Source organism: the organism of the source record quoted next, unplaced genomic scaffold, assembly GCF_019419815.1.
Source record: "Pyrus x bretschneideri cultivar Hongxiangsu unplaced genomic scaffold, Pyrus_bretschneideri_v1 Contig36, whole genome shotgun sequence".
Classification (NCBI taxonomy): domain Eukaryota; kingdom Viridiplantae; phylum Streptophyta; class Magnoliopsida; order Rosales; family Rosaceae; genus Pyrus; species Pyrus x bretschneideri.
Genome location: NW_025999679.1, coordinates 3233734 through 3253253, shown reverse-complemented (window position 1 = coordinate 3253253; position 19520 = coordinate 3233734). Strand labels below are relative to the sequence as shown.

The following is a 19520-nucleotide window of genomic DNA, read 5'->3' as shown; positions in this document are numbered from 1 at the left end:
TTCTATCTTTTATTTTCCTTCCTCCCCCTCCCTAGCTGTGATACTTCATCCTCATCCCACCATGTGCTCGGATCGGCAGGTTCTGATCAGAAATTGGATATCATATCCACTTCCCCTTCCCCAACCGGCATGTCGGATCTCCATCGAGGCCAAGTGTTGGATATTTTACGTACCCCTTAGCCTCACCTTCTTCCCATATGTTACTTTGTTTGTATATATTTGCAGGGGTTCGTGAAGGAGACTTGGATCCGATGTCTACTTTCTCAATTCGGAGTTTAGCTTCCTCCAAGGATGTGACAGCGGTGGCAATGTAGTTTTTGCTGCTGGAGATTAGGGTTTTTTATTGTCTATTTTCTGCTGCCTTCGGGCCTAAGCTTGTGTGAGGCTCTCGTTGTATCTTGAATTGTTGCTCTCATTTTACTTGGACCTTTTACTTTCTTTGTAGATGTTTATCCGATTCTTTTTGGACCTTATACTAGTTTTTATTACAATTGAAGTCTTTGTGATAAAAAAAAAAAAAAAAAAAAAAAAAGGGGCGTCCAGGCACTTTTAGTGGTTCTTTTTTTTCTTCACCGCATACATAAAAACCCCAAAGTTCAAACTCACAGCACTCATCGTACCAAACAAGCTTCAAAAAAATGGCTACCGACGAGACCAAGTTCAGCGTGCTCTGCAGCCTCTTCAACTGGATGCAGAAATCCAAAACCTCAACCCTAAAGCGCTCCAAATTCCGCAAATTTCTCGACAATTTCTGCAAACCCGCCGATTACTTCAGCTCCATTCGCCTCATTCTTCCCAGCCTCGACCGCGAGCGCGGCTCCTACGGCCTCAAGGAGTCCGTGCTTGCCACCTGCCTCATCGACGCCCTTGGCATCGCCAGAGACTCCGAGGACGCTCTCCGCCTAATTAATTGGCGCAAGGGTGGCGCCAAGACCGGCGCCAATGCCGGGAACTTCTCCCTCGTGGCGGCGGAGGTAACGGTTTTCAGGTTTATTCTGAAATTGCATTTCTTTCTGTGTGTGGAATTTTTGTGGGTTCTGTTTGTTTCGTTTCATTTTGGGATTTTGGCTCCTGGGTCGGTGGTATGTTTTTTTATATAATTTCTGAATTTTCTGATGGTTTGATGTTCATATGAGTTAATATGTATGAAGTTGAAGAAATGAAACCTACAAGAATGATTTTCCAAATGACTTGCAGTAAATTTTACATGCAGTAAATTATTATGAGTTGATTTTCCACCTTGGTGGTTCATTGTAGTTTACCTTGGTGCATGGTTCCGGAGTTTTATGTTTATAACTTGTTTTCCATTCGCTATTTGTGAATCAGGTGTTGCAACGTAGACAGGGTTTGAGTTCAGGTGGACTAACAATCAAGGAGTTAAATGACTTGCTTGATCGTTTAGCTTCGAGTGAAAACAGGTATACTACTACAATGCTTCTTTCCGAATTTGTAATAGGACCTTGTAAATGCTTAATATCAATTACAAGGCATCAAGTGAGCAAGTTTGTATAGATATGAGATAAACATTAATATAGCAAGTCTGTGGTTGCAACTTACCATATTCCCTGCTCGCTTTACGTTTATTGTATGAAGACAGTATTTTTTCGCAATCTGTCTGGTGCAACTTAAATGACACAACCATGTCAACAGGGCAGAGAAGACTTCAGTTCTTTCGACCCTGATAAACAAGACAAATGCACAGGAAATGAAGTGGATTGTCATGATCATTCTTAAAGGTATTGTCTACAAATTTCATGATATGTTTTTTTGGGTATCTATTCATTTAAGTTTCCAATTTTTTATGTTCTTATATCTCCTGTAGATCTGAAGCTGGGAACTAGTGAAAAGAGCATCTTTCACGAATTTCATCCGGATGCTGAAGATTTGTTTAATGTCACATGCGACTTGAAATTGGTCTGTGAAAAGCTCAGTGATAGAAATCAGCGCCATAAACGCCAGGTCTCTAATTAAATCTGAAACAATTTTTTATATCTCTTTGAACATTTCATGGTTTAGCAACATTATTTAGGCATGTTCCTAGTATTTACTACTCACTAGTTGAAGCTACTATGACAAAATTATTTGAAGCTATTGTTGCATGCCAAAGATATAAAAACGGCTTTTCATTTTGGGAGTTGCTTGTGAAGACATGTCTTACGAAGCTCTTTCTGATCTTATAAATGTCAAAATGCTTTTTAGTTTTTTTTCTTTCCACCAAAATGTTCATATGTATCCAAAAGATACAGCTTATGAATTAAGAACAGTACTTTGTATCAAACTGCAGGACATTGAAGTTGGAAAAGCTGTGCGCCCACAACTAGCTATGAGAGTTGGTGATGCAAATATTGCATGGAAAAAGGTTTCATATAATAGAAACACAAATTACTCACATGTACATGTTTGCATAAATGGTGATTCTGTTTCATATCTTTCTTATTTTCTTCCCCTGCATCCACAGTTTCATGGTAAGGAAGTGGTTGTTGAGTGTAAATTTGATGGCGATCGCATCCAAATTCATAAGAACGGAAGTGAAGTACATTACTTCTCAAGGTAGAGGAAAATTTAACCTGTAATCCCAAACCTTACTATCAATTTCTTTCTTATTTACTTATCTCTTCAATCTTTATTTTGGAAATGTTTTATTTTATTCTCATGGGCATTCTTTAATTGTAATTACAAATTACTTTATTTGATTGCAAAGTTTAGGCTCAAAATATGGTAGGATTACTCAAATAAGAGAATTTGGTTTTCCTTCTGAAATTATGCAAAGCTTGGGTCGTTGTCATATCAGTGATTCCTTAAGCAAAAGTATTTGAGAACTTAACTCAATATGTTTCCCTTGCGCAGGAATTTTCTTGAGCACTCTGAATACGCACATGCAATGTCAGACATTATCGTAGAAAATGTGCTGGCTGATAGGTAATATCTATGTCAAATTGTCAAGAGCCTTGATATTTTTTGGCTGCATTTGTCTTATTTTCTTGTGTCCCTAATATAAATATACACTAAATATGACATGTCTTGCTCTGTTGCCCTTTTCTGTTCTTTATTGCTTTTTATTTTTTTTTATAGTTTTTAAAGGATAAGCCACCGCATAAGGCCTGGTAAGGGCCCTCTTTTATCCACTATTACCAAAACCATCTTAATGCCCCCACTTGGGTTACAAGCTCACGTGAGAGAGCTCGGCTGTTCTTTTATTGCTTTGTTTGTCGATGTGAGGTATCTTGATAAAGTTCTCTGTAATACAGATAATCTTCTTTCGTATGTCTGCATAGATTTTGTGTGAATGGACAGAATGAATTGGAGAAGGAGCGAGAAGAAAAAAATTTGTGGGAAAAATGGGCTGGAGTGATTAGTTAAGAGACACATTTGTTATGAAAAAACAGATGTGCACTGGAAAGATGTACAAACCCCTTATGCTTGCAGTAATCCTTAGCAGAAGGAAAAAACAAAGAAAGACCCTCAAACCTCACCCTTCAAGTTGCTTTAGTATACCATTAATAAACAACTAGTTATGCATATAGGTTGTACTAATTTGTAATAATCTGGTCAGGCATATAGGTAATACCAACTTTTGTCTTTCAATTGTGATTGAAGGTGTCTTTGTCTGTTTTTGTGGGATAACTATACTTAAATCAGTCAAATGGAAAACCTCCCCTTTTCTTCCATCACAAGGATTGGGATTCATCTCAATTTTAGAAAGCTACATTCTCTCAAAGGCTTTACTGTTCCTTGTTAGCGAGCACCAAAAGATGCCCGAAGTGGCACCTTTATTTGTACCCTAATTTGTTAACCAATCAATATGTGTGAGCACTATCTTTTGCAATATTTGCGTGAAAACTAGGTATTAACATAGGCGTTTGGTTTAACAAGCTATGTATCATTTAGAGTCTAACCCCATACATATTTGTATGAGAAAACGCACACAGTTAGTGTTTTGTTTAATCTTTTGTATTACCTTAAGCCATTATACATTCTTCCCTGGCAATATTGGCAGGTGTATTCTTGATGGTGAGATGTTGGTCTGGGACACATCTTCTAATCGTTTTGCTGAGTTTGGTTCAAATCAAGAAATAGGTTTTCTTTTTATTCTTTTTTTCTTTTTCGTGATTAAATTTTTCTTGTTATTATCTTTTGACTCTTTTTGCCTTGCTTGGATTGGCTTTAATATTTTTTTTTTCTCCTTGTTTTACTTTACAGCCAAGGCAGCAAGGGACGGGATTGACAGTGATAGACAGGTTTTCTTTATAATATTCTTTTTTTATTTTCGTAAACTATGAAGTTCAAGTCCAGCTTATGCTGCCTCCCATCCTCATGCAGTTGTGCTGTATCCTTTTTGGTCTGACCTTACTCAAAGTTGAAGTCCAGGTCCAGCTTTTCCAAGCTTTTCTGCTTGATTGGTGGTGAGAATTTGTAAGATTTTTGACTTCCCTATGGAACTTGTTCTTTAGCTTGGGACTTTCATCACTTGGGATGTGTGCATAAACATTGTAACCGAACACCCTGAGTTGGGAGTTGTCCACACCTCTTCTGCACTCCCAAAACCGAGAATTGTAGATGGTGACCTATTAATCAAATAACTTGCATGATTAACAGTCTCTGCCCAATAACCATCAGGCAATCCTGCATGATAACACATGTTTCTATCTCTTTCTATGTGAGTTCTGTTCACTCTCTCAACAGATCTTATTTTATTGGGGATTCTTCTTTACTGTCCCCACTTAGTGGGAAAAGGCTTTGTTGTTGTTGTTGATTCTTCTTTACTGTGAAGTGTCTCGTGATGCCTTCCGGCTTACAGTAGTCACAAATTCCTTGCTTGTATGCCCACCTCCGTTGTCACTTCTCATGTACTTGATGTTTCTTCCAGTTTGATGCTTGGTTTGTGTCTTCCATTCCTTGAACTTTGCAAAAACTGTGGATTTATGCTCCATGAAATAAACCCAAACTTTTTTAGAAAAAATCACCCATAAAAGTAACATAATACCTACATCCACCCTTAGAGTTTGTCGGCGCAAGGGCCTAGATGTCTGAGTGAATATAGTTGAGTTGCTCCATGCTTCAGTTATCTGCACTGATACTTGCGAACGATACCTTCCTTTGCTTTTCGAGAATGCAGTACTTATAAAATTCCAGTTTGCAAAGTGACACGCCTTTTAGCAGGCCTCGCTTATGTAATTCTTGCAAACCTGATGTGCCCTAGCTTGTGATGCCAGAGTTTAGTCTTGTCTTCTGTACTCTGCTTGGTACAAACGGCTGCTCCCCCAACTATGGTAGTCTTGATAAGCTTTTATAACACATTGTGTTGTATGTCAGCCTTCATTACCACCAGTGACCTTTGGTAACCTTGAGTTTTCATGCTTCAGAGCCAAACCCATACCTGGCTTTGTCTAAAGTACCCAAGGATATCAAATTCTGCTTGAATCTAAGAACATATGTGACATTCCTTAAAGTTTGTATCACCCCCATGAAACATATTGATCTTGACAGTGAATCATCCCCCTTATAAAACATGGTGAATCATCCCCCATTAAAACTTCTCCACTGCTGAGCTCCTTGTAGTTATCAAATTCTTTTACTGAACACATATGGAATGTACAAACCTTGCAGTTCCCCATCACTCAATGTTTAAGTGATTGCAATAGCTGAACCTAAGCTTCCTTCTTCTTCCTAATTTTGCAGTTCTGTTCCAATGATCGGCAAGAAGGAACCTTCCTTCTTTTCCTTTTTCTTCATGGATTTCGATCCACCCTTGTTGCTGTTCTTCTCTTCCTTTGTCATTTGCCACCCCTCTCCTTGCCTTTGCATAAAGGCCTTGAGAGCTTTAAGTTATATCATCTAGTTTAGCATATAACTGAAAGGCTTGAATTGTGTCCTCAAGCTGCAGGCTCTCCTTAGAGTTGTACGAAAGTGCTTGAAAGATGAGGGTAGAGACCTCAAGATGGTAGCCATATCATCATCTTTCTAAGTTTCTTCGACCTTTTGAAGATTGACTATGCAATTTTGGAACTTGCATGCGAGATATTCAATTTCACCTCCTTCCGGTCGAAGCCCGAATTTCATCCTCGAGAAACAGTTTGTTGGACACGGTTTTGCCCATATAAACCTGCAACAACTTGTCCCATGCTTGCTTAGCATTTAGCAGTCATCGTTTCTGAAATGTGGGAGTTGATTGATTTTGTGAGATGATCTTGATGGAACTCTTGGCCTTCCTGAAAGTCATGGTCGATGCCGCTTCTATCATGGTCGAAGGCTTCTCATTGAGGAGTGCATCATCCAACTCTTGCTAATTTCTCATCATCCTTTGTTAGTATGTGAAATCATCCTTGCCATCAAAAGGTTGTAATGCAGGCCTTAAGCTTCCTAGGTCCGCGAACTCCTTTCTTTTGACATCGCAAAACACCTCGAACCAAGCTCTTGATACCAATTGTAAGATTTTCGTCTCCACTATGGAACTTGTTCTTTGATGTATCCGACAATCGACTAAACTTAGCAAAAATAGAGAATAATTAGAATGCACAAGATATATTTTGGTTCGGCAGAACGTTTGCCTACGTCTAATCGTGATTTCTCTTTGAATCAATAATAGAGCATGCAATGCTTTTGTAAACCCTAGGACTAATCCCTCCGACTTCTCTCGACTGTCTCTTATTCTCTGCTCCTTGCCACACCCTATTTATAAGTATAGGATGTGGTTTACACGCCTATTTTCTGATTAAGTCTCCTATGCTATTTGGGATAGGAAAGTATATTTACGTTCCTATGCCATTTATACTTTTAGGATTCCCAATCTAATTGTACAAGAAAACTTAATTTTTTCATAATCCTTGTAGGACAAGAATATGTGTGCCTTTAGCTTTCCTAATACAATTCTAAAGAAAATAGGACACTAATATTGACGAACCAATTCCTAACAAGATATCACTGAATCCACAAATAAAAAATGTGGAGGACAATTATGAAAATGTTAATTATGTGTACCTTGACATGAGATTATCTAGATGTTGCATTCGATATCCTCTATGTTGGAGATACTAGTGTGATTCACCAGAGCTTGAAGGAACGACATGAGCTTCTCCAGAAAGTTGTGAATCCATTGAAGGGTTGTTTAGAGATTTTAGTACCCAATCGTGGTCTTAACGCTCACCGTAATGAAGGTAAAAATGCTTTTAGAGATTTCAGAATTTGTTTATATGTTTGTTTTTCAAGCCAGTACAAATCAGTGGATTTTGCAAGTTTAATTGGCATTTTTATATTTTCATTTGCTTGCTACTGAGTTGATTTATGTACATAAACTTGCTATGTGATTCATCTGGGTTTGGAAAATTTTCATTCATGTAAAAGGTATTTTCTACGAAATATGTAACAAAAGAAAGATGAAATACACAATTAATGACTAGATGCCCGTCATTGTTGTCTGATATTATAATGCTGATTTAGTAGGTTCTTCTCTCCACTACTGGTAATTCTTTGCATAGAAACATAGTATATTTTTTTTCTTCTGGAAAGCTAATCATTCCTGCAAAATAGTTTAATATATTTACCACTCGATCAGTCTCTTGTGATGGGAATGCAGGGGAACCTTGCTGGTCGCTTATTGCTAGTAATGTGGATGATGTTGAGAAGTTTTTCAAAGATACCATCGAAAATAGGTCAGATTTCCAAGTATTATAAGGCCAACTGAATAGCAAGTGGTTTCTTTTTATCATATAAGATTGATTTTAATTTCCTCTACTGTCAAATTCCTTGTTCCATTTTCTTTTCTTCTCTTTTGTATTGCTATGCTGATTAAAAAAAGGTCCGAGTAAAGTGACTCAGGTTAACTATTGTACGAGTGTTAACTATTGTAGCTCGTATAGGAGTAACATGAGGGTGCATTAGGAACTATTTATAGAAACATGCAATGATTGTTCTGATGTATCATGTGTCTTTAAATGCAAAAATCAAATAATCTATGTGGTGGAACAATAGGAATAATGTGAAGGACATTTATGAGAAGGCCTCAATAGGAATAACGTGAATGACATTTATGAGAAGGCCTTAATAGCATCTTGTCATATACATTAATGGGTAGGTAGAAACATGTGGCCTTCTTGTAAATGTCTACTGAGTTGTAGTAGTTATATACATTATCTGCAGTCGATCCTACATGCTATTTAGGCTTTCTCATAAAATCTATTGAGTTGTGGGTAAAGGCTGGATACATTATCCATACATCCTTCCACATAGTTAGATGTCTCTGGCTTCATTGGTGCAAAAGATAAGACACTTTACACCTATGTTCCCCAGCCAAGTTTTGTGGGTTGTGGTAACATTGGTTTATAACTCACTTGCATGTAGATATTGGACCACTCATGTGAAGACTGTAAATATAATACTATTATCTAATTGCATAAAGATGGTAATTTGGTCCCGTTGACAAGATCTTTTTGGTATGTTCTTAAGACATAGGGACATCAATGCATTTTCCTTTCAGCTCTTTGAAACGTTGTTTCTTTCGTTTTGGAAGTGCAATGTCTGATGTTTGATCGTTATCTGTTAGCTCGTTCTTAATTTGACCATGTCATTATTGCATTAAGCCCAGTAAAATTACAATATGCAGCATTAATGCCCTTGGTTCAGGCCTTTCGGAGTATTTTATGTGAATTAGTTTTGAAACTATTTGGAGGTAGAAGCCTATAAAGAGAGGATTACACTATTCTGATGCAGTTGGTATTTCTTTAGATTGTTGGATGGAGAGAGAGCAAAATCTTTGTAGACGTTAGAGTGGAAGTGGATTTCCTATGGTAAAGCAGATTTTTGGCGTGTTTATGGGCATCAATGGAAAATAGATTTAGGGATATTCCTTTTATTGTATTTGAGTTCAGTTTAATTAGGACCATTAGGCATTAATCTTAGGTTCATAATGCTTTTCTCGTAATTTGTTTCCTAAGCATAAATGGAGATTTGGCCATCTTTTCTTGTACGTTGTTTTTCAGTTTCTATAAATTTTATAATCTTTCTCCATTTAATAGAAGAAATTTTACCACTAGCTCCAGATTTTTAGATTTGTAAAAGTGAGACTGGACCAAGTTGTGGAGTTCCAATTGTTTCCCTGGACATAAACAACAAGAACTTAATCTTAGCAGCTAAGGTTAAAAGTGATTTTTCGTACGCTTCTTGTAAATACCTTTAAAATCATAGAAACCTTCATATCGATGGTGTTGCACATGAGAAAAATATGAAACTAAGCCCTTTTCCCCATATTCTTATAGCGTCTAAATTCTTCATTCCAGAATCAATGTTGCGTTTTGTTCCAAATTGAGTTATTCATGGATATTTCTAATGCTTATTTATCATTTTTTCTTCCTGTTAGAGATGAGGGGATTGTTTTGAAGGACCTTGGTTCGAAATGGGAACCTAGTGATCGTAGTGGAAAATGGTTAAAATTAAAGCCTGACTACATTCGTGCAGGTTCTGATCTGGACGTTCTTATCATAGGTCTGTACTTTCTTTTTCTTAAATTCTTATACACGAAGAAATTTATTGGATTATTGTATCTGCCATGCTTTTTAGTTAAATGTTTGCATGCCTGTGTTTAGGAGGATACTATGGCTCTGGACGTCGTGGAGGGGTGGTCAGTTTGCAATCCTTGCTAATATACTAGTCTTTTCCCTTCCCACCCAATAAACATTGTGCACCTGTGTATATCATGTACTATCTTAGGGTCCTCAAATAAGTTTATATTCTTCGACCCTTGAGATCATATGCAGACGACTGAGATGTATTGCCATGAGGGCTATGAAACAAGATGTTATTTTAAGGACCCTAGGAGAGAAGAACCGGGTGCACCAATATATGTGTTTGAATTTTAGTTCATTTGATAAATTTCTCATATATTGCAGGTAGCTCAGTTCTTGGTGGGTCTTGCTGAGCGTCCGGTTTCAAATACATATCCTAGAAGGTAAGAATTATTCATTGGTTAGTTGATTTTCAGAGAATGATTAGCTTCAATATATGAAAATATTGTTTAGCATCTAATTTTTCTTGATTTGTTAATGATGCTTATGAGAATGTTTACCAAGCATTCTCTCATCATTAGCGATTATCATATTTTCCTCTCTCTCTCTCTCTCTCTCTCTCTCTCTCTCTCTCATACACGCACCTGCATGCATGTTTATACAGTGCCAACATGTATCTGTTGCGGTGTAAATTAATATTTTGGCAACTTGAGAAAGTATAAAAGAGGAGCATCTACGAGTTAATTTAAATGTGTTTGCTGGTACAATGTTTCTTTCTTTTGGTTGACCTTTATATATCTGGTTGGAATTTTACCTGGCTTGTTTTAGAGTTGATCTTGAATATGAATTTAGCTGACTTAGGGTTGGCTTTTTGCTAATATATTTGTTGGCTGATATTAATTGAAGAAGCAATCTTGACTAAAGATCAGACAAGTAATCCCATGTAATTAATAGAGTTGATTCTAAAGAGTAATGTAGATTGTAGGCTGTAGATTCATAGCAGTCATATTCGACTTATTATATTTGGTTTCACACTTGATCTAGATAGTTTGTATTGCTATATATATCCTCCAATTTGGAGAATAACATAATCAAGAGGAATTGATTTTAAACTATATTGATACTTAAAACAACTAACAAGCAATAGGTTGTGTAAGTGTCTCACATTGTTGCCTAAATCATTGTGCTTATTATGCTTGTTTGCACTCTGGGTAATCGAATGTTTCTAACTAGGTTTTCATATCGCAGGTTTGTATCCTTTTGCAGAGTGGGCACTGGACTTTCTGATGAAGAGATAGAAGCTGTTGCAACAAAATTAAAGCCGTATTTGAGGTATTTTATTTTGTTATATGACTTAAAAACGCTGTGATAGCTCTGCAGGGGATTATTCGAAAAAATATCCAACGAGCAAGATGAAATGGCCATTGAAGCAACCAGAACACTATGTGCTGTGACTATTGCATTGATGGCCATGAAGCTTGTAAAATTGATATCTTTGGTGATTGTTTAGTGTAGTTTTGTAAGTTTAGGTCAGATCAGTTTAATTTCATTTATCAGGAATTCTGTTAAGAAGTTGAGATAAGGCTTGGAGCCAACACCAATAGGACTTTTTTGGCTAATTACTGGTACAGGGAAATTTATATGGTGAAATACAATACCTTATTAAGCCCTTGGGTTTAGCCCAAAGTAGTGAGGGAGGGTGGGGAAATGGGTTAGGATCATTGTGATACGTCAAGGGATCTATTCTTTCAATTGTTAAATATCGTTTTTATTTTTTTGGTAAAGAAAAGAAAATACTAGATCTTGTGTTGACAAATACTAGGTGTTAAGTGCTATTCTTTCCTTATCTGTGCAAAATTGCAAATAAATTTTGATTCTCTCTCTTCTGTCAGGAAATATGAGTACCCAAAAAAGGCACCACCAAGTTTTTATCAAGTAACAGACAATTCTAAAGAGAGACCAGATGTTTGGGTTGAAAGCCCTGAGAAGTTAGTATGATTTTCTGAATAGGTCTGTGATGTATTCATTGTCAGCTTATATATCAATCATCTTTTTCTTTTCCCCCTTTGTATTGCAGATCAATAATACTTTCTATAACGAGTGACATCAGAACTATAAAGTCTGAGGTGGGTCCTAACAGCTATAGTAACATTTGTGATTCATTTATTAATCAGATACTACATATAGATCTAGGAAGGCCACCGTATATGTTTAGGTTCTATTTTGAGTTTGGTGATTTTATTGATCTATTAGCTGTGGCATTCTTGCAGGTTTTTGCTGCACCGTACAGCCTGAGATTTCCACGTATTGATCGTGTTAGATATGATAAACCTTGGCATGAATGCCTTGACGTGCAGTGTAAGAGGATCCAATTTATTCCAAATGCATCTTAGGATTCTAGCTTTACTTCGGCCACCAGTATATTTTCAATTTTCAGTACTAGGATTCCTCTCTATATTCTTAATTTCAGTATTCAAGGATTCAGTAAGCTCTTAATGGACACAAACTTTAAATTTTTGGTTGTTTGATTTTCCTCTTGCAGCATTTATAGAGCTTGTACAAGCAGGCAATGGGACCACACAAAGGGGGACGGATTATGGTGGTCTGCAGGATACTAAAAAGAGAAGCAAGAAGTCCCCTAGAAAGGAAGAGAAAAGAAATCTGTCTATTGTCCCCTCTCATTTTGTTCAGACTGATGTTTCGGGCGTGAAGGAGGACACATTACTATTTTCAAATATGATGTTTTGTATCCTGTGAGATTATCGCTGAGTTATTTGCTTTATATCTGAGTCAAGTGATTGAAAAACGTTTCCTGATCTTTCTCTGTCTTTATTTTCATCACGTAATTTTTATTATTTTTTTTCTTATTGTATATGTTGTCAACTGTTTTTTTTTCTTGTGATGATACTTTCTCCATTTTGTACTTAACTCTTATTTCCATTAAGGGGTTTGGGTCGTGTATTAACTGGATGAGAGATGATGTACATGTGTTTAGTAACCTGTAGACAAAAATTTAATAAAAGAAACGGCGAATACTATTTGTATGCATTTGGAATCTATATAGGCTTAACATTGGCTATTTTGAGCATGCCATATGATTGCATCCATTTATTCAGTGACTTCTAAAAATGTTCCATCTTTTCTGCCGTTTTGTTCTTAACTTCCCAGACTTTGTTAATGTGCCACCCACTCATTCTCTTGATTCCTTGCACAAGCTAGTTGTTGAGAATGGGGGTACTTTCTCTATGAATTTAAATAATGCAGTTACACACTGTGTTGCAGCTGATGGCAAAGGTATCCCTCTCTCTCTCTCTCTCTCTCTCTCTCTCTCTATATATATATATATATATATATATTTCATGACTTAGTTACATGCACACACAAGGACAATTTCTATTAGTTTTATTGATCCTAAGTTAGTTTGACAGGGATCAGGTATCAGGCAGCAAAGCGTCATGGAGATATCATTCATATCTCTTGGGTGTTGGATTGTTGTTCTCAAAAGAAACTCCTTCCATTACAGCCAAAGTTAGTGACAGTATCTAATCTATTTGTATTGAAAAGACATTGTAAAATCTGCCTCCTTTTCCGACTGTAAATGCTTTTATTTACTCTTCTTTTACTCGTGTAGGTACTATCTCTTCTTATCTGACTCTTCTAAGAAGAAGTTACAAGAAGAGATTGATGATTTTTCTGACTCGTACTACTGGGATCTTGACCTTGCGGAGATAAAGCAGGTATATACATAGAATTTTTAGTTTCTCTCATAACAGTGAATTGGCTGTATTATGTCTAATTTATTTAGTACTGGTTCTGATGGAGTTAACAGATAGAGTTTTTAACAGACAACGTGGTAATTATTTATTTAATTTTTTCAGCTTTTAAGCAACATTCATAGATCAGAGGACTCCAAAGTTGTTGACTATTACAAGAAAAAATACTGTCCGGTGGATAGATGGTCTCGCTTTCACGACTGCTGCATTTACTTTAAATCCTCAATTCATTCCTCGTAAGATCTGTTGGATACATTAAGCTTTCTTTACTAGGTTTTTCTTTTATTTCCTTTGTAATCAAATTTTTTTGTTAATTGCTTTCTGATTAATCTTTGGTTGAAGGAAGCCGGATTGGGAAGTTGTCTTAGGACTCACACTGAGAAGGTTGAGGATTGAAGTTCTCAGGGGTGGTGGCAGAGTCACTGACGGTCTTGTTCAGGCGACCCATTTGGTAGTCTTGTCTGTGCAGGGTCCTGATATATTTGAAACTTTATTACGAAGGTAACTATGGTCCATAATGTTGTGAGTCGTGACTGAAAGGAAGTATTCTTTAGTTCAGGATAATTGCTGGCATTTCCTGATAATAAGATATGTGGATCATTACTCGCAATCGAAGCATTATTAACCTATTTTATGATTCTTTGTCGAATCTGTTGAATGGTTATTTTCATCAATTTTGGAGGCTCGGTACCTCCAGTTTTCCCTTTTATTTATATATTATTATTCAAATATGGGTGTGCAATCAATATAGTTTCGGTTCTCGTTGCTATATCATGTGTAAGGATATTCACATCAATTAATGTGTTCATTCATTTGCTTTCCCTGAAAAGTCGTCAGATGTGCTTTTTTCTGGCATTACTAATTAATCAAGATTCATACAGTAATGGTGTCTCCATTTTAATATAAGTAATGTTTGTGTATTAGGATTTATTTATAATCAATTGAGTGGTGTCATTTCTTTCTCAACACAGCCATATGCATGTTCTCTTATAATAGGCTTAATAGCTAATGTGGCAGTAAAACAAAATATCATGTTAAGAAACAGGAAGATTATGGTTTTAATTCTTTCTTTGTTAATGAGATTTTGATATTACCTTTGTAAGAGCATGAATTGTTTGTTCTGTTCTGTTTACAGTCCGCGACCTTTTCTCCTCTATCTTTTGAATTGCTCTCTCTGTTACAGTTTCACTGAAGGAGACAAACGATATCTGCATAGCAAAAGGTTGCATATTGTTGGATCGCAATGGTTGGAAGACTGCTTGGAAAGAGACCAAAGATTGCAAGAGGAAAAATATAGCTTAAAACCCAATGGGTTGGAAGAATCCAACGTTGAAGAATGGTGAGTTCGATTATTTTAAAATATGATTGCATTTTGCGTGTGGCATTCCGCTGTTTCAGTTTCACTTATGGGATATTGGGCTATAAGTGTTGTCATAATAAACATCGAAAGTCAAGTTAGTTGATTTGAGTTATACACGGGGAATCGTATTTGTTTTGTTTTTTTTTTATTTGGTTCCTACCGTGAACACAGCACGAGGAACAAGTTTTACGGTGGATAACATTTCAGTTCTGCTTCTGTTTTGTGTAGGAAACATGACATGGGTCTAGAAGAAGCACCCTGCGATATGGATGCGGTGGAAAACCACAATTCTTGTTTTCCTAACCGGAAAGGAAAAGAGATTGAAGTAAAAGCGGCTCCAGAAAACTATAAGATGTTGGACTCACCCGAGAGGGGAAGCAAAAGGAAAAGGGGAAGACCTGCTCGCACAAGCTTGAACAAAGGAAAATCAGCTGTCAACCAAGCTAGAAGAGCACGGGCGCGTATTGGAAGGAAGCCAGCTAAAATATCTGGCAACGAGTCAGAAGAAGGTGGCTCTCATGACAGTACATCACTTGGGGAAGAGGTTGATCTGGGAGAAAGAATTCACGGAACGGTAGGTCAGGAAAGTAGAGACATCCAAGAAAATGAAGCAATGAAAGATTCTGAATCGTTACGAAGAGGCAAAGCAGTTGAGCAAGATGTCGCCGAGGACATTAGAATTGAAGAGCCTTACAAGATTGCTGAAATCAAAATGAAGGAGAAACAAAACGTCCAAGAGAGTAAAAAACGGGAGGAACTTGAAGCTACGGCTGATCCTGTTGAAGCCATGTTGCTTGACATGATTCCAAGTCTTGGTATGAAAAAAGCTGAAACTACATATACGAGTACTCGAGATGAGAAACCAGCACCGGATCCGATACCGAATGCAGGACCTTCAAAGAAAAAGAAAGTTAGCTACAAGGATATTGCTAGTGAGCTGCTAAAGGATTGGTAAATTGATTTCTGCGTTAGGGTTGTCTCTTTTGTATGTAATGGATCCGGAGTTAATCGAACCTGAACCCAAACCAGCGTCCCCTTCCACCTTTATGTTTCTAAAACCTTTGCGCCTGGCGTACAAAGATTTTTTTTTCGTGCAAAACAACTCAAAACTCAACGAATAACACGCTAGTATCATGCAGGAGCTTACGCACAACGATTTCAGGTTCATCGGATTCGCCGAATTTCATTCGAGAAGGCTCATCGGATTCTAGAAAAAGAAAACAGGGTGCATGCAGGGGTTAGAGCCACAAAAACTGGACTTGGAACCTCCACATGTCTTCTCCGGACGAAAACTACTCAAATCCACAGAAAGAACACCCCCAGCTGGCTTCGAGCTCGACGGTTCTCATTGGAGTTCGTCACCGGAGCTAGGCTTGCATGCAGAGAGGACGCTAGGGTTGAGTCCCTTCCCGACCACCGATCACACATGCAAGCATACTATTGGGATCCTGAGGTCACGGGGATGCTAGAATGATGGTTTGGGGTTGGGTTGTTGAACGGAGAAGGGTGGTTGTGAGTGATGGCTCTCGGTGAACTTCGAGAGAGTGAGTGTTGCAGAGAAAGAGTTCAGATCGAGAAGGAGACTAACGTGAATGAGAGGAAGAGAGGGACCAAGAGTGGGTTTAATCCCACTTAGTAATTTCCTATGTGAAATTACAAAAGTGCCCTCCATCGCTTTGAGTTTACCATTCAACCCTCGTAACTCCGATCTTCACTCACACGCTCATGAGTACGAAAACAATTAAAGAAACCAAGTAAATATGAGAAATTGAAATTTAAGCTCAAGGCTCGATATTTACTCAAGACATCCAACTAGGGGTATTTTAATCATTTCACAAGGTTCAAGAATAAAATACAGTATTCTAAGATACGGGTTGTAACAAAACTCATATGAAAACATAGTTTTTCATTTCGTCTCACACAATTTTTTTTTAATAAGAAGAAAAAATTGCAATATCTAGCCTATATGAAAATGCAAACATACATGACTGAAAACATTTGCAAAGAGAGAGTTTTGTTAATATAAATGACTCAGAGGTGGAGAGTATTTGACAAGTACACCACTATGATAATATTTTCTTTTACAAACTTGTCTCATTTTTGGAACAGTCAAACTTGAAACATATATAATCCTTGTGATCCTATTAACCTCCTTAAAATGAGTTACAAATTGTTTCTTAAGACTTGCTTATGTGACCATGAATCCCACAAATATGACAAATAGGAATGAAACTTCTAGACCTTTTGGAATTGGGTTAGCTAAAGTATTGACTTATAGGTGTTTCGGAAGTAAGACCTAAACCTTGATCATCACCTACCTTCAAGCTAAGAATATAAGAGGCTTAGACAAACCTTGTAATGGAAGAAGAATTAGTAGTAATTTCAGACTCGAATCCTAGACTTCTTTTGTCTCCAAAACTCTTTTGCATAGCTAAGCATGTTGTCAAATTTTCCCGAACCTATGCTTAGTTCTTGAACTTTTCCTTTTACCTCAACCAGTTTATCCTTAAGAGCTTTCTCACAAGACGTGAGAGTGTTTATTGTGGTTTAAAGAATATGAATCTTTTCTAACAATGATTCTCGCAGTTTCTCTCCATTGTCCAACTAAAATTGATGCTCAACTTTAGCTTCCTTCTTTTCACTTTCAACTAGTGCCAGTTTCTTTCTCAAGATAGAGTTATCTTTCTTGACTTGCACAGTGGTGTCATAGAGATCAGAATATTTTTTCAAGGCTTCCTCCATGTCAGGTTCTTCAACAAATGAGCCTTCTATATCAAATCAATTGACAGTTCCTATGAAAGCAATTGTATCCTTTTCGTTTTCCTAGCAGATGCATCACCAGAATCACTATTGCTCCAAGTAACATTCATTGCCTTATTCTTCTTCTCTCTTTTCTCTTGATAGGGTTTGCACACTCAGAAGCACTATGTCCATGGCACTCATGGCACTGAACTCAATGGTTTGAACTCCTACGTTCACTAGTTTGAGATGGCCTAGATGCTTTATCATGTGAGACGTCTTAAGAACGAATACTTATTGAGTTTGTACCTAAGTTGGTTTGTTGGTCATGACCCTTGGAATTCTTGATACTGAGAAACCTTCTAATTTTCTTAGAGAGTTCAACCAATTCATCTTCAGATAAGACTTCAACTAGTCCTTGCTGTTTTCTTCTTTGACAACTTTGAGAGTAATTCTTTTCACCTCTTTGGAATTAGGAAGCTCTAACTCATATGTTTGGAGAGACCCAATCATTTGCTTAAGCTTGTAGGTGTTTAGATCTTTTGATTCCTCAAATCAATGTTCTCTTAGCATAAAATCTCACATGAAGTGATCTCAAGATTCATAATACTATGCTCTGGAATATTTTCGCCAAGATTATGGTAGCCATTGACAATTACACTAAGCTTAGCATAAAAGTCAAAGAAACTCTCATCGTTAGACATTTTGATATTTTCAAATTTTGTGAAGAGATGTTGAAGCTTGGATTCTTTAACAGTTAAGTTACCCCCATGAGCAACTTCAAGAATGTCCCAAGCTTCTTTCATTGTTGTACATTTGCTTATGTAATTGAATTGTTCAGGTGAAATGGCTGTGAATAAAGCATTCAGAGCCTTTTGGTTAAAAGTTCTAAAGCTGCGCTCATGATTACTCCATTTTTTCATAGGCTTAAGCTTAGTTATAGACATAGAGGACTCTCCTTCACCTTTAGTTTCTTCAATCGTCAGAAGTTCCCAACATTCTTCAATAGTAAGCCACACCTTATCTTCTTGCGCCCATAGAAAATATTTCATTTTCGCTTCCACGCAACATAGTTGTCACCATCAAAGTGTGGTGAATGAGAAACTTAACCCACATAACGAATCATCCTAGTTATCCAACAAATCTCACAATTATGTCTCATGACTTGCTTTGGTGCCAATTGAAAGTTCTAGGATGAGTATTAGTTTAACCTAAAGGGGTGGGGGGGGGGGGGGGGTGATGTCGACATTTAATCCAACGGAGCAACAATGCCACAATCATCATGTTCCAGAATCAGTGGGCGAAGTTCGACGACTTTGCTAATATTGACCATACTTGTTACGCAAGATATGTAAATCTAATCCAGTAAGGAATCAGCAGGTTTCCTATAACTTTGGAATCCTTCCAATATAAGGATTGGAGTGTGCCGTAAGTAATCACACTCCTAAGCGAATGCAATATCTGCTTCCTAGATATCCTTTGGGATTCTTTTGGTTTAATAAGGATTTTACTATCCTAAAAGGTCTCATTCTCGACTGGTATAAATACACCCTTCTAGGGCTCATCTCTGGTAACATAATTGTTGCATACTTATTCTCTTGCCCACTGCTTGAGTCTTAATATAACTTACTGACTTGACCGTCTGAAAGCCTTTGACTGGCACACCCTCCGATCTTTGCCTAGCTCATGGTTGTTTATTCTTTTATAGGTTACACAGATTTGTGCTCCTATGGCGGTGCATGAATTCGGTTCCAACATTCGGGATAATTCTTTCCTTCTCCATCCTACGAATTACACACCTTGGCCAACTGGAAGACGACACATGGCTCAAGAACCTCTCTCCCTATGGCCGGCCATCTTCCTACTAATACCCTTTCTCCCCACATTTTGGTAAGCTTTAGCTACGCAATTAAGTCCTAAAACTCTCTCTCTTTCAAAAGAAACTGATTTAGGCATTGATTCATTGGCCAAACCCACCCCCTCCCCAAAAAAAACTCCTTAGGCATGTGGATTTGACCTTTGATCAAAGGTGTTAATTTGTTTTGCAGGTACAAATTCATCAAGACCGAAGATGACGGATTTTTGCTACCACGGTAATATGTAAATTAGAAGTAGAAATTAGAGGACAAGTAAAACCGTACCAAAAATTAG

At 37.3% G+C, this 19520-nt stretch overlaps 1 protein-coding gene across 2 annotated transcripts; it reads left to right on the top strand.

The window, feature by feature from the left end:
• The first annotated feature begins 535 nt into the window (after positions 1-535).
• LOC103950457 (DNA ligase 4) lies at positions 536-15658 on the top strand. Of its 2 annotated transcripts, none has more exons than XM_009361665.3 (27): positions 536-974; positions 1327-1418; positions 1651-1736; positions 1823-1959; positions 2285-2359; positions 2459-2550; positions 2848-2919; positions 3998-4077; positions 4201-4238; positions 4321-4327; positions 6999-7154; positions 7574-7649; positions 9353-9477; positions 9579-9613; positions 9882-9940; positions 10746-10829; positions 11390-11485; positions 11575-11623; positions 11768-11855; positions 12040-12243; positions 12666-12791; positions 12926-13025; positions 13129-13234; positions 13376-13506; positions 13613-13771; positions 14454-14609; positions 14859-15658. In XM_009361665.3, the coding sequence occupies exons 1-27, from the start codon at positions 639-641 to the stop codon at positions 15583-15585; spliced, it is 3492 nt and encodes a 1163-aa protein (XP_009359940.2). In that variant the 5' UTR covers positions 536-638; the 3' UTR covers positions 15586-15658. The 2 variants fall into 2 exon arrangements, with proteins under 2 accessions (XP_009359940.2, XP_018503760.2); XM_018648244.2 differs by having other exon boundaries at positions 7553-7649.
• Positions 15659-19520: the final 3862 nt, after the last annotated feature.